We start from the raw sequence: 27,268 nt of genomic DNA, 5'->3' as shown, positions 1-27,268 counted from the left end.
TTTGAAAAAAAGGATGATAACGCTGATATATGATACATGTTTGCATGTATATAATGAGCTTTTTAGCATTGTACCTGATAGTACAAATTCGATGATGAAAGAACCAATATAACTGGTTACCCTTTTACATTTTATGTGCTCTCTCTGCAAATAGCTTCCATGTTGTGAAAGCAAAACAGCATAGCTCTTCCTTCTGAAAACTGTGTATGTTCTTTGACATCTGTGAGCATGACTGGATTGACGAGTTGAATTGTGTTTTCCCTGTGCCTTTAGTACGTGCAGCTTGATGTCTATGAAAGGCACACTTTAGATTATTGTGCATGATCCTGGAAAGCAGAACTCTTCCTGCGTTAGGAACTCATCCAACAAACATATGAAGAGTCAGGAACAATAAGGTCCATCAACTAATACGAATAGATGAATTTGCAGAGCCATACCTGTACAGTTGGGCCACTATATCTGCCTGAACGCATATAAAGATCAGGTGGTGCATGTATCGCTTCGAGCCACGCGTAGTCATCTTCCTGCTCATTAACTTCCAATCTGTTTTCTGTTGCTATCATTTTGAAAAACATGTAATTTACTGGTCTATGATGAATTCATGTTCAACAATATTCGATAATGTAATTATGGTATTCATGTTCAATTAGCCTTCTAAGATGAACTTTAGAAGTACAGATTACATATTTTCTAATTCCAACACAGTCGAGTACTATAAAGGGATTGCGCAGACATTTATGTTTTAGAGATGATGCAAATCTAAACATCTTCACCTCACCATTGCAACAGAAAGATGGAAGTCATAATCTTCTGAGTTGTAAATAAACTGTCAACTTCCTTTAAGAAGAGCTGCAACTTCAACTACAATGGAAATACCATAAATTTCACTAGCTAGTTAACTACTAAATTCAATATATATGCTCTTATTGTCATCACCTAGGAACAGAGATGGCAGGAAGTCAGTCACTTGCAAATGTGGTTAACAACTACCTTCACAATAGAGATGATTGTAGGGGGGTTTAAAAGAGAAGGTAAAAGGGTGGTGTGAAGAAAGGAAAAAATAGCAACCGAAAAAGGTAAAAGAGAAAGAAAGAAAGAAAAAAATGTAAAAGATGGTGTCTCAGACATTAGATACATCATAATTGATATCCTGAGTCAGATTTAGGTTAGATCCAACTTATGATGTGATCCACAAAATCTGCATTAAAACAGAATGAATATTTTGTGTTTACGACCAATATGGCCAAAATCAAATGACTGATATGTATCAGTGAACATAGCTGATGTTGGCTGTTACAGCTGATACTGAACATGGTAAATATTGGACCGAAACTAAGGAAAACCTTGTTTCAGTCATGGCTACGGATCAGTGATGGTTGATACCAATATGTACCGGTATCAGCTGACACTTCAAACCACACTTATACCTACTCTATCATGTTACAAGATTGGGCCTAATTCCAAACATAGACCTGAAATTGTATTTACTAATGATCGCGATTCAATGAATTCATACTATACATTCAACTTTCTATTGAGTTGCTACTTAATCTTGCCCATTTTATAGATCTCACCTCAAAAGTCACAACTATAAATTGAACTTTTGAACTCCCTTTTAGGTCCAATTCCCACCTCCTCTAGTCAGATTTCCTCCATCACCTTTGTGACGCAGATTGCACATCTAAATTGTCTCCACCCCTATTTTGTACCCCATCCATACAGCTTAATCACTCCCAACTTGTCAAGTTCCTTTAGGCATAACATACTATCCTCCATCCTTGATAGTTGATACCATATAATACCACTGGCAACCTAATCAATCTGAAGTTTAGAAACCACCCCAAATCATCCCCTCCCCATTTTGTACCCCTCACCCAAAACCCTCCACCAGAAGCAGGTCTTTAGTGGTCATTATTGCATTTCCCCTCCCTATTTCCTATCAGTTCTATGGAACCATGATCTTCTGATAATATGCTAACACTACTTTTCCTTCTCCTCTTTATACATGTAGTAGCTTCCAATATTAATGCACATCTTAATAAAACTTCTGGCGTGGCTTCTTCCTATAAGCTCATGTCCCTTATTTACCTTCTCCTCCCCTAAAGATATTTCCTTCTCAAAGATCCACAATCTCTCCGTGTTTCCTGAGCGCTGCATCACTTGCACCAATTGGGACTTGCTTTTTCTAAATTTGAGCCTCAACCTAATAAAATATAGCCAATGAACTTCTCTCGCTCTATTTCCACAAGAAACTTTCATTTTCAAAATCCCTTGGCTACTATCCCCAAGGTTTAGCTTCTTTCCCACCAAGAATAGACATGCTTTACCCCATGAAATCATTAGGAGCATGGAGCAAAGTCAAACACTCTAAGTAATATTGGCCATCAGTTTAAGAGCTGCAAATCCAGAGTTTATGACCATACATGAAACACAGGAATCTTAGGATTTATCGCTGGCTAAAGGAAAGGTCTGGTGCAACTATTGAAGTTTTACAAAATTCAAATGAACAAGTCAACAAAAAATGAAATTCAATGAAGAAAATATCCTTAGTGATTGTCATCATGACATAGTTTCAACTTCTAGTTGAAATTTTATCTTCATTAGCAATTGACATGCGAAAGATGTTGAGTTCTTATGTTATTTTGTATCGTTTAACTCAATGATGGTTGTGTCAGTCAACACAGGCCATACCGATGCTAGGTCAGCATCAAGCATGGGGAATGCCGATGGCAACCCCAAAACTTCTGGCAAAGGGATTTTATTGATGCGTGTTGAAGCCTAAGGAGACCTAGAGCCAAGGAAGACTCCCGTAGTCGTCTGGAGAAGCCGAAGAAGATGAAATGGCCATGGCTAGGATTTTTTTTGTGTTTCTTAAACGGATGAAGATAAACAATGGAGAAATATGATTTGAATCACTTAAAAGTTGGATTCTGATAATAGAGGATCCTTAAGATAAGTTAGAATCCATTCACTTAAAGGATCCGCATCACTTAAAATAGGATCATTTATGATAAGTCATAATACTTTAACATTATAATAGGGTTCTCATCCATAATTATTAAAAATAGTGTCCAATAAGCTAACCCATCACCCTATTGTCTTCCTCTCTTCTCACTGGTCCACACCCATTTTTTGTAACCTTGGGTCTAGAAGTCGGTGGCCATAGATGATGGTGAAGGATCCCAAAACAAGCCTCTTTGTCTCTCTCTCTCTCTCTCTCTCCCTCTCTCTCTCTCTCTCTCTCTCTCTCTCTCTCTCTCTCTCTCTCTCTCTCTCGGTTCTTTGTCATGACAATCGTGTATTATATCCCTAGTTTAACTCATCAATTATTCTAAAAGCTCAAGTTATTAAAAATTGGTATGCATCCTTTACATTCTAACACGCACTCCCCTTATTTATAGGATTAAAACATTTTTTTATAAGCTAAGAAGTAGCATAAATAGGTGAAATTTTTTCTTCATTCAATTGACAAAGTAGATCTATAAGAATTTCATATCAAGACCTACTTTAGTACCATGTTAACTCATTAACTACTCTAAAAGCTTAGGCTGTTAGAAAATGATTGGTCTTTACATTTGATATTCAAACATGTTGATGCAAATCTAGTATGAATGCAATGTTTTGGAGAACAATCGACCCAAACAGGTAACTAAAATAAAATATAGTAAGTAACACCTAATAATAAGTTAATTGATTAAAAGAATCACTACTAGATGGAATGAGAGAAAACCACTCAGATAAGGCGAGTAGCTTCCTCAACTCTCAAATAGGTATGTCGATAGTAGAAATGACTAAAATATAGTATAAGGAAAGACTTTAGAGTTTAGGTTTACTAATAAATGGAATAGTAGTGCTTTTACTTTAAAACCAAGTCTTCCTCTTCACGTCCGGACACCCAAAGATTCTCTTTTACTATTGGAATCTTCTGGACAACAGCAGTAACTAATGAAAAGTAGAGATTGAAGAATGAGAGAGGTTTAGAGAAGAAGTAGAAGAGATTAGAGAAATATCTTTAGATAGAGTAGGAGAAAGGGCGAAAAGGGGAGAGAGAAGAAAAAGACCGCAAGAGAGAAATTGAGAGATCTCAAATAAATCTTATTATAATCCTTCATTGTTTCTCATGCAATAACCCTTGAATAGGTTAACAACTTTGATTCTAGCTGATTCTAATAGAAACTTATTTTCTAATATGACTCTAATTGATCATCTTACCTAAATTGACTAACCCAATTTAGGTAATAAATCAATGTGGACATCCCCCATATATAAGCTTACCATAACTATCAATTGAGATTCTAATAGGAATTCATTTCCTAATAGAATCCTAATTGATAAGGTCTTACCTAAATTGACTAACCCAATTTAGGTAATAACTCAATGCGGACATCCCCCGCATATAGACTTACCATATCTATTAATTGACTAATTCAATTGATCATTTGAATTAAAAATCAACTCAACAAATTAAAATGTGAAAATAAGTTAAACCTAATTAGATCAATTAGACCAAAATTGGACTCAAGCAACTTTATTTTGGTCAAATTGAAGATGATGCCCACATCAATTCCTTGTGGGTGGGAAAAATCTTGACTCCGACGAGATAGCCTCCATATACTTCTGGTATAGATCTTCTCGTAGTCTCCTTAATTCATCTTCCTTAATCCAGCTAGTGTCAGAAATGTAGCAATCTTTCCATCGAACCAGACATCATCGGTGTGTACCCTATCGTGTCTTAGTCTCACGCACATCAAGTATATTATCAATCTGGTTAGTAGATGTCGACTGCTCAAAAGACAATAAGCTAACATCTGTTGGTTGCATTGGGCCTCCATGATATGTAAACAAATCAACAACAATGAAGATCGGTGAAGTAGACATCTTAGGTGGAAGTTCTAGCAAATAAGCATTACTTCCCAACTTGGCAAAATCTTTCTCCCTGCTTAGCTTGTTGTGTATCCCAATTGGAAATCTTTCTTTTCTAAAGTACACCATCACAAAGTCACCTACGGCAAAATCTTTCTCCCTGCGGTGTTGGTTTGCTGCTTTCTTATATTTATTTGTAGATACCTGCAGCTTTTCAAGAATCTCTTGGTGCACTTGGTGAATTCTTTGAACATAGGTTTCAGCATCAGCACTATTTCTTCCATTATATGGTATAAGGGTTCTATTAAAGTAGTGGAAAATAGGATGGCCATATATACTCTCAAAGGGTGATTTTCCAGTAGATCTATTAATGGAACTATTGTAAGCAAATTCAGCTTGAGAAAGAACTAGATCCCACTGAAAGGGTTTCTCTCCAGCTAAACACCTCAATAGGTTACTCAATGATCGATTAACTACTTCAGTTTGACCATCTGTTTGAGGATGATATGCACTACTATATTGTAATTTAGTGCTCAGTTTAGACCATAAAGTTCTTCAAAAATGACTCAAAATTTTTGTATCCCTATTTGAAGTAAATGATTTTGGAAAACCATGCAGACGAATTACTTCTTTGAAAAACAAATTTGCTATATGTGATGCATTATATGATTTTTAACATGCAATGAAATATGCCATTTTAGTGAATCCGTCAACAACTACAAGAACTAAATCAATTTTACTCATTAAAGCATATACTACAGGTGATTCAGTTATGTCATACTGGAATTTATTCTTTTCAAGAATCATCATAGTTTTATTGTCAAGGCTTACATGGCTTTTTGTTTCTTGTATTCTAGGATATGGTGCATTCCTTTGTGGATGTAAAGTTACTTGTACCAAGAAAAAGAAAACTTGCTCCGATACCAATTGATGTAAATCTAGTATGAATGCAATGTTTTGGAGAACAATCGACCCAAACAGGTAACTAAAATAAAATATAGTAAGTAACACCTAATAATAAGTTAATTGATTAAAAGGATCACTACTAGATGGAAGGAGAGAAAACTACTCAAATAAGGCAGTAGCATCCTCAACTCTCAAATAGGTATGTCGACAATAGAAAGGCCTAAAATATGGTGTAAGGAAAGACTTTAGAGTTTAGGTTTACCGATAAATGAAATAATAGTGCTTTTACTTTGAAACTAAGTCTTCATCTTCACGTCCGGGCACCCAAAGATTCTCTTTCACTACTGGAATCTTCTGAACAGCAGAAGTAACTAATGAAAAGTAGAGATTGAAGAATGAGAGGGGTTTAGAGAGAAAGTAGAAGAGATTAGAGAAGTATCTTAAGATAGAGTAGAAGAAAGGGAGAAAAAGCGAGAGAGAAGAAAATAACTCAATGCGAACATCCCCCGCATATAGGCTTACCATCTCTATCAATTGACTAATTCAATTGACCATTTGAATTAAAAATCAACTCAACAAATTAAAATGTGAAAATAAGTTAGCCTAATTAGATCAATTAGACCAAAATTGGACTCAAACAACTTTATTTTGGTCAAATTGAAAATGATGCCCACATCACATGTACTTCTAAATCTAGGATTTTCTAGAAAACAAAGCATGCACACGAAGTGCATAATGCAAACTCCGGTACACATAAATGACGCTTAATGACATGGATTGTACAAATTAAAGCACAATATTCTAATCTGAGTGAATCAAAATATCAATACAAATGCTAGTACTAACTGATAATACCATTAAGTTCAGACTCATTTGAGAAAAAGAAGGATCTTATTGAACACAGCAATAGATTAGTATGAAAAGTTACTTACAGAAGCTGGAGTATGGATAGTCATTATAATAGGTACAACATCGGCCATCTTCTTCAGAATAAGGTGGAGCAAGCACATCAAGTACAGCACACGGAGTTACTGCAGTGAAGCAGTGTAAATTACCCCCACTACTGGGGTACAAGATAGTGGTTGGGCATGGTGCTGTTAGGACAGTATCCATGTGTAACTTAGCCAATCTCACTGCATAAACATAGTAATTCAATTACATATTTGGTGTTGTTAAGGAATTCCTCAGTTTTTGAAACACAGCAATAAACATAGTAATAACTTTAATGTATTTTTCAGTTTTTGAAACAATATCATACAGAGTAGTTATTCTAATTTGAGCACTTTCTTACTCTTAATATTGTACCTCTGACCTATAATAGGGCAATTTGATGTTTGGTTGTAAGTTAGAATAGTGATATAATAGTTATCTTTGATGTGACATAAATTAAGGTAAAAGTACAAAAAAGACATAACAATGACTCAAATACCCTTGATTTAATATATAAATTTAAATTAAAGTGTTCTCATTTCTTGTGCATAACTGTACGTGGGCAATGTATATTTGAGGAAGAAATAAGATAAGAGGGTGATAGGAGAGAGAAGATAGGTTGGAAAATTGAGCTGGAAAATTGAGGGAACTTTTGGTTTTTGGAATGAGATGCATTGTTGATAAGAGAGAGGAGAGAGTATTTTTAGAAGAACTTTAGTCAAATCAAGGGTAAAATTGTAATTGGGCTTATGTGTGGAATTATTTAGACTTTCTTATCTAGAGTAAGAATAATTTGACGTTTCGTTACAAATATATAGTGTTTCTTAAAGAATAGGAAAAAAAATAACCTAAAACAAAGCAGGGGGCTAAGTGACTTGACCAAAAAGACAACGTTGATTATGTTGTTCTCCACATTATAGCATCAAATAATTCTGAGAATAGTAAGAATACAGAGAAGAGAGAAATTACACATAACATGTTAGATATAACTGCTAGCCTATGCCAAGTTACATGATTGATGACTATACATCAATCTACATTGTATCATGTCCCATTCATCAGTGTAGTGCAAGAGAACAAGATTCCTTAAGGCCCAAATATGGTTTCAAATTTCAGTTTCAGTTTTGGTTTCAGGCCCATAGAAAAAACAACTTTTCGGAGTCTTAGTCTGATTCAAAGTTTCAGACCAGAGTTTTGGTTTTCTTTTCTGGTCCTTTTCTAAATACTCGTATCATCTGACCTCATACTGGTATTCCCAACTATCATCCAACCATGGATCTTCTGACCTCATACTGGTATTCCCAACTATCATCCAACCATGGATCTTCTGACCTCTAAATACTCGTATCATCTGACCTCATCTGGTCCTTTTCTAAATACTTGTATCATGGCTTAGCCTAGCCCTAGCTCTAGTCTCTTGTAGTTGTAGAATATCATCCAACCATGGATTATTTCTTCATCAAGAATTTTATCCTCTATTTCTTTGATCCAAGGCGTCATTGATCTTCATCATCAAATACATGATCTAGATCAATGGGGTTATTTTTTGTTCCCTCCTCCAATTTCTTTCTATAAGCTACATGTTTTAATAACAAAATACTAACTTCTCCAATTTCTGCATCGTGAGTCTATTTTGAGGCTTTGTATGGATTAGTGAGAAAGTTGTAAAATTTGTTTTACTAACTTTGATAAAACAATTTGACTTAAATTTCTCTTTGCTATTCACATCAAAGTAAGAACTTCGTCTTGACCATATATTGACCACCATTGAGTTGCATAGAATATGATTAACAAGTTAACATGACTTATAATTTAGAGATTAAGACATAAAGATGCATGCTATCTTATGAATATTATTTCTTACCTGGAGTGATGCTATTAATTGTTGCAAGTAGTTTGGCATTAGTAAAGTTTCCAAGTCTGAGTCTATATTTATCTAAGATAAAAAAAAATTTAAGATTACAAAATGTTAAACATAAAATTTCAAAAATTTAAATATCTACTCTGTATAACTAGAAATTAAAAAAATTCGTTGGCACACATGTGCTATTGTTTCTCTTCCTTCTCCCTCTTAGAGCTGTTCTGATCGCAATATCCCAGTGATATCATCGAGGTGAAAGAGTGTTAAACCTAAACTCTTCCCCTTTAAAAGCCTCCCAACTCTCCTCTATTCCCCATGCCACAATCACCTTCCTCTCTCTCTCTCTTCTTCTTCCTCCCCCTCACTCGGCCATCCAAGCATCGTCAAAGCAATCAGAGACTACACCGTGACTAATCTATGAGTCATCTTCCACCTCTCATATTTAATTTGAATTTAATAAAGTATTTAGTAGTTTCCCTCGCCTTTACTCTTTAGAATTCATCGAAGTGATTCGCTAGCCGATGATTTTGCGTCGACTCTACACCGGTCTAAGAAGATTTGAGTCACTAGTCTCGTGCCATTGTTGCCTTGTACAAGAGCCCTCATGGTCTAGATTATTGATGTAGTGAGCTCAATGATCGCCGGTCATGGAGTCGTGGGTTGCTCTGACTAGCAAGTCACTCATTTCCTTTTCTTTCCCTCAACTCCCTCTATCTTGTAGTGGGGTCCTTCATTGTCTTTCGGCCACTAGAGCGAGGTGGTTGTATTAGTCACCTTTGCGTCGAGAGAGAGTCATCTCAAGATAATCTAGTGGTGACTCTAATCTAGTGACCCTAACCGAATCAGTTATGAGTAAAAGACTTGGAGCGTCATCTCAAGATAATTTTTAGTTGATGTAGACCATGGGCATAGACCTAAAATAAGAAATATGGCATTTATTGAGATTGAAAAGTTTCACATATAAGCACGTTATCACTTTGTTATTCACATTATAGTTACTTATGCTTTATTATTCACGTTATGAGCTTCGATTTTAAAATCATGCTGATTGGATTATTGTTTTGTTAGATTTTGGGTGGATGCATCTGTTGAGCTAAAGTTGTTAGCTCGTTAAACTCCATTAATATTTCAGATGCTGATCGGTTTGGCGAATGAACATAGTGAACTAGGACAATTTACTTCCATTTCGGATTTTGGCTTTTCTACCTTCAATTAGAGTAGTGGTTTTAGTTTCAATTTAGAAAATTATCTGTTGCCTTAGTTTTATTTAGAAGACATTGGTTTCATAACCTGAATATCTTTATTTCCTTAAAAGTTTTTGACTGAGATATTAGCTCATATTGAGTTTTTTCATATTATGAATCTGGAAAATTATTGAAAGCTTCATGTATCTCAAGTCTATCAGATACATGGCTGATCATGATTTCGATTTCAGGCCATGACATAATGACTTCCTTCTTTGTCTGCATGAATTTGCTTTATGATGTCAGACTCAAGTCTTGCAATCGCATGTCTTACTCCCCTTATAACCTCATGATCATTTGAGACACTTTTTCAATACTGAAATCGTGGATTAAAGAAACAGCCTACAAATATTAGTAAGTTAGTTAAAAAATACTAAAATAGCGTACAATGTTAGTTGAAACTTAAATTTTATCAGCTGCATGGATATCTTTATGTAGTTACTTATCCCATCTTTTGTCAATCATCCTCCACCCTTTTTTGTGGTCCTTAGTAGTGCCAACTTTTTTTTCTAATTAATACTTTTGCCTTATCCATAGCTTCATAGAGAAAGTCCATTTCAAATTTGTTGTCATTGTCAACCATCTGGAGAATCTTGGTAATGGGCTCAAAAATTGCTATGCAAAATCCAACATTAGTCCAAAATTTATTTCCAAGCATCATCTTTGTCATTTTTTGACCAGTGATTCAGTCCCTCGGTTTCATCTTATCAAATCCATTGAGCCACTATTGTGGTTTGAACAATCTCAAATTATTTTTTTGCCGCTTGATACCTTGTAGTGCAAGAAAATGAGCAACAAACTAATAATACATTGTCTAATAATCTCTATATTTCCGCTTGACGTTCTAAACAAATTTAGGACCCACCCATTGTTATAAATGAAATCAGTGATGGTCGTGCCGAAGGCATATGCCATGTCGATCCTCGGTTGGCACAGCACGTGCCGGTCGACACGAGGCGCACATGCCAACACCCTCAGCATATCTCTGCATGCCATTGGTACACATTTGGCATATCTTTAATATAATTCTTAGGATATTTAATGATATTTTTGAGTTTTCAACACGTCAATTTTTGGTTTTTGACTTCAGTATACGTATTAAAGCCTAAATTACAGTTTTTCATCTTTAGATTATTTTTGTAAATGACCTATTTTATTAAAGATATAGTAATAGTCAAATAGAAACATTACTCAACACATAATATGATTGAATATATTTATTAAAACTAATACAAATTATTGAACACTCCATAATACAATTGAATATTCCATAGTATGATTGAAATAAAAAAAAGTTCAAAAAAATAGACTCCACATGACATATTATGTCTGTCACATGATAAAAAATACTTCATAAAATATTTTAGATTTACCACTCTAATGAATACATTTCATATTAATAAAAATTTGTTTCGAACCTCACACTACCAGTGCCAACTGGCACAAGTCAGCATGCACCCATGCCGATCGACACAGCTCCATGCCATCATCAGCATGACCATCTTTGGATGAAATCATTAATCATTTGAATTTTGAGAAAATGGCATCGCAGATCCCAGCCTAGCTAGGGCTAGATCTTCTATCATGAGGGGCCTGTTGAGATAGAGGAACGTTGAGCTATAGCACTCCTACTCTCTTGCATCTACTATTGTGCGATAATATGGGCTATCAACTCCATTAAATGAGATATGATTGTCGTAGTAGTTAGAAATAGCCCTGATGATCTTATTCTTCGCACTTTTTATTATTTCATTGTAGTATGTATCTTTGTTTGTGTCCTCCCTCGCTTTCTTTCTAAGTAAGAGTTATTGTATTCTTTCACTGATAGTATTTTTGAAGTCAGTAGATGCTACAAATTATTGCAAAAGTGCAGTGCTTCCTCCAACATAAATAGATGAAAGGCAGCACATCTTCTCTTGTATCTGTCTATCAATTTGGTTTGCTTGTATGCAATTCTCATGTCCCTCTCTTTGTCATTTTCATCATCATCTTCATCATCATCATCAATTTGCATTGGATTTTGCATCAGCTGCTCACAGACCATCTCAACTATTCTTTATAATCCTTTGCTTATCATTGTCCTTCAGATTTATGTAATCTCACATTTGCAATCTATACTCTTTGCTTACTTGTAGGCATGGAGCTGCATGTGATCCACAGTGGTTGCACCTTACCCCTCTCTATCAACATCAACAATATGGCACTGTTGCTGCCCGATATTATAATCAGCAGGTTACTTTCCTTCAGAAGCCCTTCTTAAATAGTTAAATCTTAATATGTCAAAAAAAAATTAATTGTTGCTAAATTTCTAAAGACTTAAAGTCTAAACTTTAAAACAATTAAGTAATAAATGTTGTTTTAAAAAAGCTACAACGATAGAAAAAGAAGATGGGAAGAGAGTCAAGAAACGAACGCATAAATACACGAGCTACAAAAAGATTATCGGAGAATATCACCGTGGGAGCTCGTCACCTCATTCGTCACCACCGAAGAAGATTGTTGGAGAAAAAGTGATCAAGGAGGGGGGCTACAGCTGGGGGAGAGAGAGAGAGCTATGGTTGAGAAGAGCTGAGAAATGTCTTCAACTCTTCATGAGAGCTTCAAAAGCACTCAGCTCAGGAGAAAGAGAATGAAAGAGAGTTGTTTTGAGATTGATGCAAAAAAGAAAAGGATAAAAAAAAAAGATTTAGAGGCATCAACTCACAAGAAAGAAAGTGAAGAGAGAGTTGAGTGAGATTTTAGACTTGACTTGATTGGAATAGGAATACTTTGAAAAAAAGGACTGCTGAATTTTCCAGTATCGGATCTTGTTTTGAATTGAGTCCAGCCGAAATGGAACGGTTTCAACCAATTTTTCAAACAGGTCCACCCAAATTCATAGATCTAGCATATGCCAGGAAAATTGCTTGTCAGATACGAAAACATGAAAAGAAAAATTTTATTACAACTTGTGACTTGAACTCGCAAAGTATGTTATTGGCTTATTGCAACTCCAACTGCTCCACCAAATTTTGAGTGTCTTGGCATCGAATTTACAGAAGGCCTTTTAGGGCCATAAAATTGCTTCTATTTTCCTAGAACTAAGAAATAACAACATTTGACTGTTGACTTGACAACTGAAAATCAACCAGGCATGCATAAGGACATACTACTAGGTATTCTCATGAATGAATGACAATTTTCTAGGATTAGCAACACTAAATCTAGATCTTCGATTCGAAGTTGAGCATAAAGATTTAAAGATCATCTTAAGATACAACTCGGAAGACTATCTCTTTTGAAAATTTAAGCAGAAAAGGAGTACAATTTCACCTTCTGCTTCTTCTTCAGTCAATATTTAATCATGCATTCTTTATTAAATTTTACTGTTATAAAATTTACAAGGAAATTTCACTTCATGTGTTACTATTTACCTATTCTTATAACTTGTAAGAAACATCAGTAGAACTAGAATCTAGTTGACTAATAGAACAGGAAGTTATTAGCATTCAAGTCATGAAGCATAGAAGCAGACCAGGGAAGCGATCTGGCTCAGCACTTCTCATCAAGTAGGCAGGCTCTATCCAGTCATATGACTTCACATGCATGGAGCCGTAAAGGATTTTGCTCAAGACAGTCATCCCCGGATGATCATGAAGAGGAATAGATGATGAAGTGGGTAAGCAGAATATACCAATCTGCAAAAGCACATGCAAACTTGAGTGCAATAAAATAGCAGTAAGATGCAATGATCCATCAAAGATATTACAATTAAACCATCAAAGAATATACAGCTGATGCCAGATACATAGACGTAATCATCGGGCGGGCCGGGCCAGGTTCGGGCTGGGCTTTTCAGGCCAACCGGGCTTAAATATTTGTTCACGGCCCGACCCACCAATCACTCGGGCCGGACTAGAATATTCTAGCCTATTACCGCCCACCACTCGGGCCGGGCTAGAATATTCTAGCCCATTACCGCCCACTAGCTCATTACATATTAGGCTTGGATTGGGAATAATGGCTCTAATATAATGCGTTAAATTTAAAAATTATTATATTTTATTGGGCCGAGTTTAAAGGGCTTATATAAAGATATTTTAATTATCTTTCATGGAAACATATATATATATATATATTGATATATAGTTTACTAAATATCCAATGTGGGACTAAAATAATTATATGAATATGTATATATTATGGGTTGGGCTATAGATAAGAGTAGTGGATCGGGCTTTCGGGCCGAGTCGGACGGGCAAAGGCTTAGCCCATGCCGCCCGCCCACTACCATATCGGGCTCAGGTCAGGCCGGGCCTAAATCGGGTTCGGGCCGGATTTGGGCGGGTCGGGCCTAATAATCATGTCTACAGATACGTAATAAAAAAGATCCATCATTGAAAAAAGCTTTAAATAATGCTATGGTAGTACTGTAGATCTCATTCCTTTAGGGAAATACAAGAAACTTTTTGCAACATGAGTTTATGTTATCTGGCTTACAACACCATCATTGTAATCTAAGTGAAGAAACACACAACTTCCAGAGTTATCTGAGGTAACAAAACTCTAGTTGCAAATGTGACTGTTCCACACTTATAGTGTAATGTGACTATTGTTCAGTAGTTCCAGTCCTCTAGATTGCTAATAAGGAAGGCTCAGGATATTTTATTGAATAAAAGTACAGCCAATCTCTTCTATAATGTAGATGATCATCATCCAAGGAAGATTTAACAGAAATAACTTTCTTCAGGTAGAAGATTTTCTTCATTTTCTCCTTTTATAAAAGCTATCAGACTTTTACATCACTAGGAGTTATTCCTAAGTTCAAGTGAGTGCATCTCATTTTTCTAGTAATTTTATTCCAAATTTCTTAATTATTTTCTTGGAGACATCACTTATTTTGGGGGAAAACTCACCACCATGCACCATGGTGTCAAATATTCAAGTCAGAAAAGCAATTCCAGTAGTTAGGCTAAGCCTGCTTTTATGATATATCTTGCCTTCCCCAAACCTCAGCCTTGTGCATTAGAATGCCCTTTCCTATTAGTATTTTTCACCTTTCATCCCAAGAATTGTCGTAACAGTGGCATGTGCCATGCAGAACTATAATAGGTTTTTATACACAGTTTAGGTTCTAATATAGGTATTAAAGCCTACATTAGAGTCATTCATCACTAGATAATGTTGTGAAACATCTATTTTGTTAATCTAACATGTTCCTACACCAATTTTGACCCACTTTAAATAGCTTTGACATATTATTTTCGGTCCTTTACATTTGGGGCAAAACTTTGGGAAGTATAATTTCTCCTTTGATTCCTACATTTTGAAAAGTATTTTGTATAGATCTAGCACCAAAATGCTACATCTATGTAAAGTGACGTTACGAACCGGATTGTAGAGGTCTAGATTGGGTATTTGGATTGAAGAAAGCTCTTTAACGATGGTGAAAGGAATGGTGGTGGAATTAATATAGGAATAGGGATACGTGCGATTAGAGAAGGCATCGGACGAGGGGGGAGAAAGGGGTCGCTCCTAGAAGTAAGGCAGTGACAGACGAGGGGAAGGATCTAACCGATGGCAGCTAGGGGTTGACGTGAAGGTTAGGGCAAAGGAGGAAGAGAGAGGAAGGAGATAGGGAGAGAAGATTCATTCATAACTAATCTAACTAGGGTGCACTCCACAGTATTTAGAGACTACCCTTTCGACCGAAACAACAAAAATAAATCCCTAAAACGAAACATTTTTGCCACGGCATGTTCGAATGCGCCCGAGACTTTTCAAACGCACAAAATACGTTCTCTGTATTTACGAACGCGTGCAGGGATTCGAACGTGCAAATCTTGTTCTCTGTTTTTGCAAACGCATGCAGGCATTCGAACGCGAGTCCTTGGCATTCGAATGCCCCTTCGGCAGAAAGTCTTATTTCTCAAGCAAATTTATTCCTTCCAATAGAACTTGATTCAACTCTAGTTGTATTAATCCACCACGCTTCCGTCACCTTAACCTCAAGATGAGAAGTCCAAAAAGCGTTCCACGATGTCCTTCTCAGATTCCCATATCGCCTCGATAGAATATCATCCTAGCCACTCCACTAATATCTCTATCTCCAGTCATTGCCCGTTGCATACCTTAGTGAGTCGGTCTTTGCCCGTTGCATACCTCGCAAGCACGCATGATGCCCTCGGTTCCTGTCGTACTCTAGGCCATGTACAACTCTGTAGTAGTCTCCTATGAGTCTATAGGAATCCCTTGTGTCCCGCTTTAGGGGTGGAATGAAAATGCTCCATTACTCTTCATCGCAGGACCATGTCTGCGAGTATTCGAATGCGCCATGGTCCAATAGCAATCCGCTTCTGCTCACAAGCCCAGGATGACTCATAGGGTCGTCCTCTATCTCCTGCAAGATCCTCAAGATATGCAGCTCAATAACACCTACTTCTCGTATGTCATCCAAGAAGGGAAAAATAGGCACGGTCAGGGCTGCTAGTTAAGTCGGTTTAGGTTGTCGGGATAGCACATCTACTGCCTTGTTTTTGCTCCTTTCTTGTACTGCAGCTCGTAGTTATATCCCAATAGCTTGATGGCCCACCTCTGCTGCGCGGGCGTGTAAATCCATTGCCCCATAAAATATGGCAAGCTCTACTGATTTGTCCAGATCATAAATCGCCTCCCAATCAAATATGATCTCCACTTCATCACTGCATGCAAAATAGCAAGCATCTCCCGCTCATAGGTGGACAGCTACTGTGATCTCCCCGTCAAGCCTTTGCTAAGGTAAACAATCGGCCTTCCAGTCTGTTAATACAGTCCCCTATGCCTACCCTGACGTGTCACACTCGATCACGAACTACTTGGTGAAGTCGGGAAGTGCCAACACCGGTGCGATCACCATTGCTACCTTTAGCTCCTCGAATGCCTTTGTTGCTTCATTAGTCTATTCAAATGCATCCTTCTTCGGCAAGGCTATTAGTGGTGTTGCGATCTTCCATAGCTAGCCACAAATCTGCTATAGTAACTTGTCAAACTAAGGAAACAACGTAACTCCCGTACTATCCTCGATTTCATCTAGCTGAGCATGCACACCACCTTGCTCGGGTCACAACCGCGACTCCCTCCGCTAAAATGATGTGTCCCAAGTACTCCACTCGCCGCTCGCCCCATAGGCATTTACTCCGCTTCATCTTGAGAGAGCGGTCTATCAAGAACGTCAGCACAGACCGTAGATGAACCAAGTGCTCCTCCTAAGTTTTGTTGTACACTAAAATATCATCGAAGAATACTAACACATACCGTCGTAGGAGTGGACGGAAATGCCAATAACTCCTCTATGACTGGTATCGGATATTTGTCCTTGATGGTTACGACGTTCAACTCGCGGTAATCTACACAGAAACGCTAACTGCCATCCTTCTTCGTCACTAATAGAACCGGTGAGGAATAGGAACTCCGACTTGGCTAGATAATGCCCTACTCCAACATTGACTAGCCTCAAAATCTCCTCCTTCTGGACATGTGGATATCGATAAGGCCACACATTTGTCGATTCAGCCCTCGGTACAATCTTGATCCTGTGATCGGCATGCTTGGCAGGTGGCAGCCCTCATGGGGCCTCAAAAAGTTCAGAAAAGTTAGCTAATAAGCAATCCAAATCGAGATGAGTACTTAAATCAGAGATGATCTTAGACTTCATTGGCGCCAGCTGAAAGAAGTAGGCAACCTCGCCTTTCCTTGGAACTCCTACCAACGGCCATAAGGAGGGGCTCATTTACGTGCGAGCTCCTTCAAGTCGTACCACATGTCCATCTTTCTGAAATGTGAGTCTCATCTTGTGAAAAATCAAATGTGGTAGCACCGGGACTTCCTCTATGACATCTCCCTCAACCTCGTCATCATAGCCGTCAATCAACATAACATTGCCCATAGCCTTGGCGCATCGATGCCCTAGAGTGTATTGCTCGTCACACCAAAAACACAAGCCCTTGGCTCATTTTTCATCCACCTGTGCTTTAGGACAAGGACCGACTTTTGGGTTGCATGCCTCCTCCTTTGAACCCGATCATCGGTCTCAAGGTTCCCCGCTGTCCTACGGAAGGCGCCGGTGGTCTCGCCATGGAACTGGAGCCACTAGTTATAGGCACCGTTCGTGGCATATATCGGTTGTCTTTCGACATCCAACTCGTCCTCATAGCCCCTTTCAAAGTAGTATACTTCTGTTCCATCCTTGTGGCAATTTCGAAGACCTCCATCAAAGTCCACGGTTGCATGGAATAGATGTCGACTTTTATCTCCTCGCATAGCACCGCCAAAAATGTGCTCTTCAATGCTTCTAGCGGCCACCTTGAAAAGCAACAGCTACTTAGGCACTCAAAATCTTCTTAATATACTGCCATAGTAGTCTTTTGTGTCAATTTGGAGAGTGTAGCACCATAATTTTCATATCCAACAGGCCCAAACCGTCGAGCTAATGCGTAAGTGAATGTCGTCCAATTGTCGAACGGTTGGTGGGCATGTATTGATTGGTACCAATGTAAGGCCACATCTTCCAAATGAAAGCTCGCAATAGGTACCTTATCTTCTTCCGGGGTGCTATGACATGAAAAGTACTATTTGATAAGAAAAATCCAATCAATAGAATTACCTCCGTTAAACTTTGGAAATTACAGCCAAGCAGTTCGTCTGTGGATGCCATAATCGTGTCCATTGTCTATTAGAGGATTCATCCTCACTGCTGGCGGATGAAGGATGTGAATCTCCGGACCACGATGCCTCCTTTCCTCTTCCTCGCGAGCAGCTTCATGTTCATCATCAGATGGCCATGCTGCTCCTGGTTCGCATTTGCCTTGATGGTGCTCTGTTCTTCCTCCATCCATGCCATGGTTAACTCCTGGCGGGGTCGGGTAGGGCATCCTTGGCCTAGGAGGGTTGGGCAGTAATGCGTCCATCTGTCCAAGAAAAGCTCTTATTATCAGTGGAGTTTGGTTGGCCGATGGTATAGTTGCGACAGGTTCCTCCGCCGTCAGTCCTCCGCACGATATCATTCAGATCTCCTCGCGTAGGGAATGCACAAGGGCTTCCTGCATTCGTTGTTGATGGTCCATCATCCTTTGTTGATCCATCATTTGCTGGATAACAACTGCAACATTAGGATCGAGCGGCGTGGAAAAAGGCACACTCAGTGTGGGGCTAGTGCTAGCGTTGCTGGTACCGCCCGCAGTTGCCTATGCGCTCAGGTCTGGGTCCGAGTTAGCATCCATCATCCCGTGCTTTGCCATCGAGACTGTAGAGAGGTAGCTTTGATACCACTATTACGAACCGGACTGTAGAGAGGTCTAGATTGGATATTTGGATTAAAGAAAGCTCTTTAATGGTGGTGAAAGGAATGAAGGTGGAATGAATATAGGGATAAGGATACGTGCGATTAGAGAAGGGATTGGACGATGGGAGAGAAAGGGGTCGCTCCTAGAAGAAGTAGGGCAACGATAGACGAGGGGAAGGATCTAACCGATATCAACTAGGGGTTGACGTGAAGGTTAGGGCAAAGGAGGAAGAGAGAGGAAAGAGATAGGAAGAAAGAAGATTCATTCATAACTAATCAAACTAGGGTGCACTCTATAGAATTTAGAAGCTACCCTTTCAACCCAAACAACAAAAATAAATCCCTAAAACAAAACATTCTCGCTGTAGCGCATTCGAACGCGCAAAATCTATTCTCTGTATTTGCAAATGTGTGTAGATGTTCGAACAGGTGCATTCGAACGAACCCGAGGCTGTTCGAACGCACAAATCTCGTTCTCTGTATTTGCGAACGTGTGCAGGCAGTCGAACGATGCATTCGAACGCAAGTCTCTGGCGTTCAAACACCCCTCTAGTAGAAAGTCTTATTTCTCAAGCAAATTTATTCTTTCCAATACAACTTGATTCAGCTCTAGTTGTATTAAGTGACTTACAAATGATATATCTTTGCTAGGTATATCCTTTGCAAAAAGAAATACAAGACAATAAAAGAAAATTGTACTTATGCCTTTTGATAGGTTATGAAGTTCCTAAACTTGGCATAGCTTCCCTTCTCCAAGATCTCCGTTTTCTCCTCTCTTTCTTTTCCTCTTCTTCTCTTCCTCTCACTCCCAATTTGGAAAAGTGTTGGCAGAAAAGAGACCCTTAAAATGGGTATTGAATAGAACCAAGTATGTGTTGTCCGATACCACACTAGTATTGAGCATGTATTGCTTGATACAAGCATCAACAAGGGTGGGTAAGTGATACCCACTGGCACACGTCGGAATGCCTCAGCATAGGGTTTGCCTTCAGCAACCGCATGCCATGTGCTAGCAAGTGGCTATCGGCACGCTTTGTGCCAACTGCACGACAATCCTTGCTTCATCCTATTTTTCACTGTTTTCATTGCTAGTTGATAAGAAGTAAGATTTAGAGTTACATTTCAATCCACAAGTGCAATTGGTATCATTTGGCAACAAATATAATTAACCACCAAAATTAGAGTATATAACCTGAATCACTGCAATTTACTTCTATCGCAGTCCATGTTGGAAGTAATTTACCTGGAAAGTCCCTTTCAAATCCTTAAAATGATTAGCTTAAGTCCTCTTCCATATCTTCATACTGGAGTTTAAGTTATGTCAAAATATTTAGGCAAAGCTAGTTGAATATATCTCATCTATTTCTAACATAATTTTCTCTAGCACCTTTGCATATTACAGCAGACCCTACTGAAAGGAAGCAACTACTGATGCAATGGTTTGTTTTCTATGAAAGTTATCTTTTAATGGTGGAGGTTTTATCTTTTAAATTATAGATAGCTCTCATGGAATTCGAACTTAGAGCCTCTTGCTTTAATTAGTTGATATCGTGTTAACTCATTAACTACTCGAAAAACCTAAGTTGATAGAGCATGGTGGTTTTATTCCTTTATACCCCAACATCCTTTATTAGCATTTTGCCTAGAAAATTGCTTGACCTGCACTACACCAAAACAAAGAGAAATACAAAGAGGAGCTTAGGCAAAAATAGCTTCAAAACAATTCATTATTTTCAGATGACAGCTTGGCAGACCACTCTTTGGGGCTACCTGTAGTGCAAAAGGCACCTAAATCAGCTTTCTAAACCCCTCTATGGATCTTCTAGCTATAGATAAATTTCCTCTATCCAACTATTAATGGATTGATATATACTGTGACACCAAAAATAGGAAACTCAAACTAATGACGACATCGAACCGACCATGTACCGGATATACGGGTCCACACGCATAGACAGATGTTAGCATTGGAGTAATTTCACTTTGGCTGGTTATAAATGTATCTTTGGATATTAGACTCTAAGTACTTGCTTTATATCTTTTTCTATTTTTCTGATATTTTCAGAGTATTTTTGAGCTAATTTCCAACTAATTAATCATTGGTCTGCTTTGAGTTGTTTTGGTCTAGTTGGCTTATGATTTACTTAGGCCTCTCATTCACATGTGGAATAGGATTAAAATAGGAATAGCAATTCTAATTTGTTATTAGGATTTATTCTAGGAATAATTATTCCTATATTCACTAGTATTATGGAATAAAAGTATAATAATTACCTTTAATGTAATGTAAAGTAAAGGAAAAGATGAAAAATAAATGTATTTTGCTTTTTACAAAATTATGATAAATACCCTTTGATTTAATATAAAATAAATTAACGGAATAGATATCAAGAGTAAGTAATTGGATTAGTGTGTGGTATAAGAGATAATTTTAACAAATGGCATTTTTATTCTTGAATAGGACTACTGTGATGTTTAATTGTTTTGCTGAAATAAGGGGTTGTATATCAGAATAGAAAAAAAAAAGTTACTCCTAAAGTGAACGGGGAGACTTAGGGTTTTATGTTAGCACTATAAATAGTTAAAAGACATTGTGTTTAGACAATTTTTTGATGAAATAAAAGATAGCTTGAAGTTTCTCCAAGGGTTTCATGAAGATCCCTTCCGGTGTGAAATCCAAAACCTGAAGGTCAAAGCCTAGGGTCTTTTTCCATAGATCTAGTACCTTCTTTCATTCCTTTCGTGTGCTTCAATGTTTCTAGGACATCGCGAGACTTCTACAACTTTGTTGAGAGCCCAACCATTTAGATACTTTAGTCCGGACATCGTCAGCTTCTAGATCAAATCTTTCATATTAGATTTCAGATTTCACCTTTAGGTCAAATTTTCAGCAAGGGCTTCCAATTGTGGATCAGATTTCATCTTCTCATTGTTTCGGACTCAATCGATGGTTATAACGGCTAGTAGCATTCTTTTGGACCTCACATCTAATTTGTTATGCTAGATTGATTGTTGCTGGTTATCTTATCCCTTACATCAAGATGTTTGTTCTCACATCAACCTTTTTTATAATAGCCTTTGCTCTAATTTTCTAAAACCTATCAAATTCTACACCAAAACCCATACAATTTTCTATTTATTAGCCTTAATCTACCATATTCTTTATTAGTGTTGATCTCAATTTTAAGTGAAGGATCCTAGCTAAGGAAGGCTAATAAAAGCAATGCAAAAAATTAAAAGCAATGTAAAAACAATGTAAAAACTAAAAAGTCAATCTACCACTTGATAAAATTACATACACAGGCCTACAACCTGACAGTTTCTCTGGCCAACATTATTGCTTTCTTCCATTTACTTCTTGGTTAATACGAACATGTCAACCTCATTCCCAATGCACTTATTTAGGAGAGTGGTACAACTCAAATTTATGCAGATTAGATCAAGTATGACAACAACCATTATAACAAATAAACTTACAGAAAAGCTATCACATTCATATATGTGCAAGTATGTGATCGGTTGGGCCCATCGAGCTGTCCTCGCTGAATTCTTCAACAAATTTGATCCGAAAAAACCATGCCCCCTGTCATCTTCCAGGTCATCATCTTTGAGTCCAACTTCTGCCGAGCTAATTGTATCTGGAATACATATATCATCATAAATATATATAGTAAGAGAGAAGTTAAAGTTTTGCATTCTAACTGTTTCTAATTATTGTATTATTATATGTTACATGAGAACCAATGAAGGATTGCTCACTTACATTTTCTCATCTAGTAAACCTGGCTGGATTAAGATTGCTCATCTACATGTGTCAGCAAGGTAAACTGTAATCTTAAATCCAACACGAGAAGAAAACATGAGGTCCTAAATCCAGGTTCATATTAAAACCTAATTGTCAATTTTCTTCCTTTCTCTTGGAGAGGAGATGAAGAATAATGCAAAAAGGCTTAAAGAGATGTATTTGACAAATAGTAAACATGACAAATGTACATACAAAGTTGAGTATATATTTGCCTGAACCAAGGCTAATTAAGTTCATTACTCCACTGAAATATATAGTAGAGAATATCACCCCTTTACAGTAGGCAAATTCAAGAGATGCATTTGTTCTAATTCCTCTCATGCAAAATGTTAACAATAACACTACCATAGGGCACTAATTATCGCCTTAGCACTGTTCTAATCTCACATTATGGTTATGCGTGCATGAGACAGAAATGGAGATATGTATCCTTAAGAATGAAAAAAAAAATATGGCCACTTGATAAAATGACCAACTAAACTTTTCTGTCTTCTTTCTTTCTAAAGAGCTTGGTATTACACTAAGGAAGCCACTAAATTTAGGGCTTCAGCTTTGGATTTCATAGAAGGATCAAAGATGATCACTAGCTTTATAGAATATGATGATTTCTTTTTGAAAAGGCACAGGAATATACAGTAAGAGCAATATTAATCCACAAATAAGAATTAAGCAGGAAGAACATGGCAGCATAATGGACAAACATGCCAACACAAAGGAGAATTATGAAGATGACATGTCTTAGGTTCACATTTTCACCTGTATGCCTATATACAACGTGAAATAAACTCATGTTAGTTAAAGTTAAATTCATGAGAATATTTAAAAGAATGATAACTAGCTCTGACACCAAAATGATGCAGGACAGCTAAACACTTGTAAGGAACACTTAAATCAACAAAGGAAATATGTAAGGCATTAAATAGGGATCAAGAACGGCAATAAAAACGAACATTGCCGAATACTAGGGTGGTTTATACACAGACTGTTGAATTGTGTTATGTTTTGAGATTTTGGTCTTTGTTATCCAGTTTTTTTAGGACTCCAAAGAGGTGGCTAGGTTGTTTCTACAGCCTCTGCAAAAGTGAGGCAATAAGGACGGAAACCTTCCTAATCCCTCATAGGTAAAAGCAGTACTCAAGATTAATTAAATCTGTTTTCTTCAATCAGATCTCATTTCTTCTATCAGATCTGGCACATTTTTCTACCGAAAAATGTGAGAGGTAAAAAAATAGAAAAGAAGCATATGTTTGGGAAGAAAGTTCAGCCTTCCATATCAAAAGATGGATCTAATCTTTGACAAAAATATCTGTTTTTTATCTGATTCAGCAAATGGAAACAACAGAAAACCTTAGGAAACAAGAAAAGAAAGAGAAAAAAACAAGAAGCAAGATAAGAAAAAATTAAAAGAAAAATATTAAATAACAAGTCTTAAAGATATGATATATATTGTGGTCTTTACCTAACAGTTTAAGCTTTTATGTCAATTAATTATCTAATATGATAAAATAGTCAATTTTGTCTTGAGGTCAAGAATTCAGAGCTTGTCCAGCCCTATTTAATCCACTATTTTCTATAATTTGTTATTGTGCCATGTCAATAGTTGCACATTCAATTAGGTTTCATGTGTCCACATGTAGGGCTGTCAAAATAATCAAGCCAGCTCAAGCTCAGCTTGATAATGCTCGATCAAGCTCCGCTCGAAAATAAGTTGAACCGAGCTTGATCTTCAAATTATGCTCGAAAATAATTTCAAGCCAAGCTTGATCATAAGTCGGCTTGATCAAATAAGCTCGATAAGGCATCATAAAGCTCAAAATAATTAAAAATATATAAATAATATGAGTGATATTTTCTATACTATATTATAATTCTGTTATATTCTAAGAGTTCCTTAAGTGAATTGTTCTAAATTTTAATTCTATTAGTTTATATTTTTGAATTAGTCCTTATTTTAAGCTTGATTCAAGTCTAAATCAAGCTTAATTTTATTCAAGCTTGAGCTGGCTCGAAATTTGGTTGGAATTGATTAAGGCTTGAAATTGATTATTGATCAGCTTGTTTAGGCTCGAGCTCGTTTAGGCTCAAGCTCGAAATTGGCTCGAAGAAATGATTTCAATTCAAGTTTGATCACAAATATAGGCTCGAAATTAATTTCAATTCAAGCTTGATCAAAACCAGGCTTGATTACACCCCTATCCACATGTATTGTATAATGTAAGAACATAGGAAATGAAGAAGAAAAAAGATGCTCCTTGACTCTTTCTTTATTTCTCGAAAGAAATAACCATGTCTATTTTTAGGAGAGACCTCCATCTCAAATTTTCAATTAGGTGAACAAGAACTCCATAACAATACAAACAGAAAAAAGAAATGTTACAACTATGTATAGTAAGTATCATAGTCTGTGAATCATTTAAAATTAAGAGTAAATTTAGAACTTAGACTAAAGAACAAACTATACGTCAGCTTATCTGGTCGAAGAATAGCCTTTAAATGCAAGAAAAAAAGGGAAAACAAAGGGCTAGCTAACAGAACACCAATACAAGGTTTGCAAATTATTAAAGGGTACAACAGAGTCTTTCTTTGTCTGAAAACAAACTAAATTAATTGCAATCAAGCTTCACACTAACCAACCAGATCCCTAAAACAGACATAACAAACTTAGATCACAAAAATGCAGCAAGAGGTCACCTAGATCATGACAAGATTTAAAGAAATCCAAAACGAGAAAACTGAACCAAACAAAAATTACTTTACAAAACATCAAAAAGGACCAAATGAGTTCTAGAACGAATGCCAGACTCAATTTATACAATGAAAAAAACTTGCAAGAAGAGTAAAAGAGAAATATTAAGAAGTAAAAGAAGGATGATAGTTACCCATGAGAGAAGAGACTTTCCGGATGGCGTGGGTAGATGGCGAAGCACCCGCAGGCGCAAATGTCTTCTTGCAGAGCTCGTAGAGAGCCTGCACGGAAGAAGCCTTCGCCATTCGTTTTGGCGAAGGCTGATCCCTGCGCTATGATAAATAAGAGATAGAATTTGGTCCTCGAAGTCGGAAGAGTCAAAAAAATGAAAATGAAAATGAAAAAGGTCGAAGATGAAGTGTTGCAACACTGTGGACTGCGTCTGCGTTCTTTGTACCTACCCGACCCGACCGTATACTTCATCTGCACTGGGCTCAATATTTATTATTTAATTAATATAATATATTTATTTATTATTTATATTTATATATTATATTTTAAATTATTTAATAAGTTCTTTTAATGTTATTATTTTTTAAATAAAAAATATATGGTTAGAAAATTTTCAACGATATCTTTATAATAAAACTAATATTTAATAGTTTCATAAATAATTTTAAATTACTATTTTTTAATTAAAAATATCAAAATTATATTAAATAAAATAAAAATAAAATATTTAAAATAACTTAAATAATTTAATATTATACTCATTTTAAAGATCTCGATGAGACCATTCTAATGGTACTATTTTTGGTTAAAATTGATTAGCAAAACTAATTATATATTCAGTTTAATTAATTATATTATTTAATAAAAGATACAGACAGAATTTAAATTTTCGAATTAGACTGAAAATTGGCATTTCTAAAAATTAAATAGTATTGGAGCTCCACCGTAGCTCTAAATTTTTAGAAAGGGCTCTAAATTTGGAGCTCCACCGTAGCTGGCTCCAAATTTGGAGCCCAATTTAAAGCTCGGTTGGAGCTCCAACGGGCTCGAAATTTGGATTTTGGAGTTTGGTTGGAGATGCTCTTTAAGGACTAATTCATTTTGCATATTTCAAAATAAATTTTGACCAAAATAGCCTCATTTTTAAATTTTTTACCGAAATGAACTACTCTCAAACTTATTTACGAAATGAGGTCTAATTCACTATAGCCCTAATAAAAACATTGAACTGATCAACATTTCTAAAAATGCTAATCAATTCAACGTTTTTATCGCCAGACAATTTTTTTCCTAAATTATTGAAATACTAAGTTAAAGGGATTTATATACGTAAAACACTGAACAGATCAATGTTTTAGGACCAGATAAAAACGTTGATCAGTTCAGCGTTTTTGTTAGGGCTACAGTAAATTAAACATCATTTGGTAAATAAATTTGAGGGTAGTCTATTATGGTAAAAAAGTTTTGGAAGAGGGCTAGTTTGGTTAAAAACTCTTTCAAAACCTGTTAACTAGTGATGGACTTTCAATGATTACATTAATAATTTATATAAAATTTTAAAAAAATTTAAAAGATTTGCTAAGTTTTAGAGAAAATTTTATATATTAATCTTATATAAAAATTTCAAGGCTTTCCTTCGAGTTCAGTAATTAATCATCAAATT

The 27,268-nt window shown here is 36.5% G+C and overlaps 1 protein-coding gene across 6 annotated transcripts; it reads right to left on the bottom strand.

Annotated features, from left to right (window-relative positions):
• LOC140794085 (plant cysteine oxidase 3) lies at positions 1–26,065 on the bottom strand. 6 transcript variants are annotated; one of them, XM_073145936.1, is made up of 7 exons: positions 25,787–26,065; positions 22,866–22,929; positions 22,580–22,740; positions 13,319–13,481; positions 6,702–6,902; positions 438–556; positions 1–345 (listed from the first exon to the last, which is right to left on the bottom strand). In XM_073145936.1, exons 2-7 carry the CDS (start codon positions 22,873–22,875, stop codon positions 307–309), a joined length of 693 nt encoding a protein of 230 aa, XP_073002037.1. In that variant the 5' UTR covers positions 22,876–22,929; positions 25,787–26,065; the 3' UTR covers positions 1–306. The 6 variants fall into 6 exon arrangements, 4 of the variants coding, with proteins under 4 accessions (XP_073002037.1, XP_073002038.1, XP_073002035.1 ...); XM_073145937.1 differs by having other exon boundaries at positions 1–326; XR_012110056.1 differs by lacking the exon at positions 22,866–22,929 and having other exon boundaries at positions 438–550; positions 25,787–26,043.
• Positions 26,066–27,268: the final 1,203 nt, after the last annotated feature.

The sequence above is a fragment of the Typha latifolia genome, chromosome 8 (assembly GCF_019914945.1).
Source record: "Typha latifolia isolate L0001 chromosome 8, TyphaL0001v2, whole genome shotgun sequence".
Classification (NCBI taxonomy): Eukaryota; Viridiplantae; Streptophyta; class Magnoliopsida; order Poales; family Typhaceae; genus Typha; species Typha latifolia.
The sequence above is the reverse complement of the archived record's forward strand: the minus strand, read 5'-3'. Positions and strand labels throughout refer to the sequence as shown.

Excerpts from the sequence above, each read along its gene's own strand:
- LOC140794085 (XM_073145934.1), bottom strand. The coding sequence starts at position 25,898 with ATGGCGAAGGCTTCTTCCGTGCAGGCTCTCTACGAGCTCTGCAAGAAG. Across the intron at positions 22,741-25,786 it reads GAAAGTCTCTTCTCTCATGG|ATACAATTAGCTCGGCAGAA; the intron begins GTAACTATCATC and ends TATGTATTCCAG. Across the intron at positions 13,482-22,579 it reads ATGAATGTGATAGCTTTTCT|ATTGGTATATTCTGCTTACC; the intron begins GTAAGTTTATTT and ends GTGCTTTTGCAG.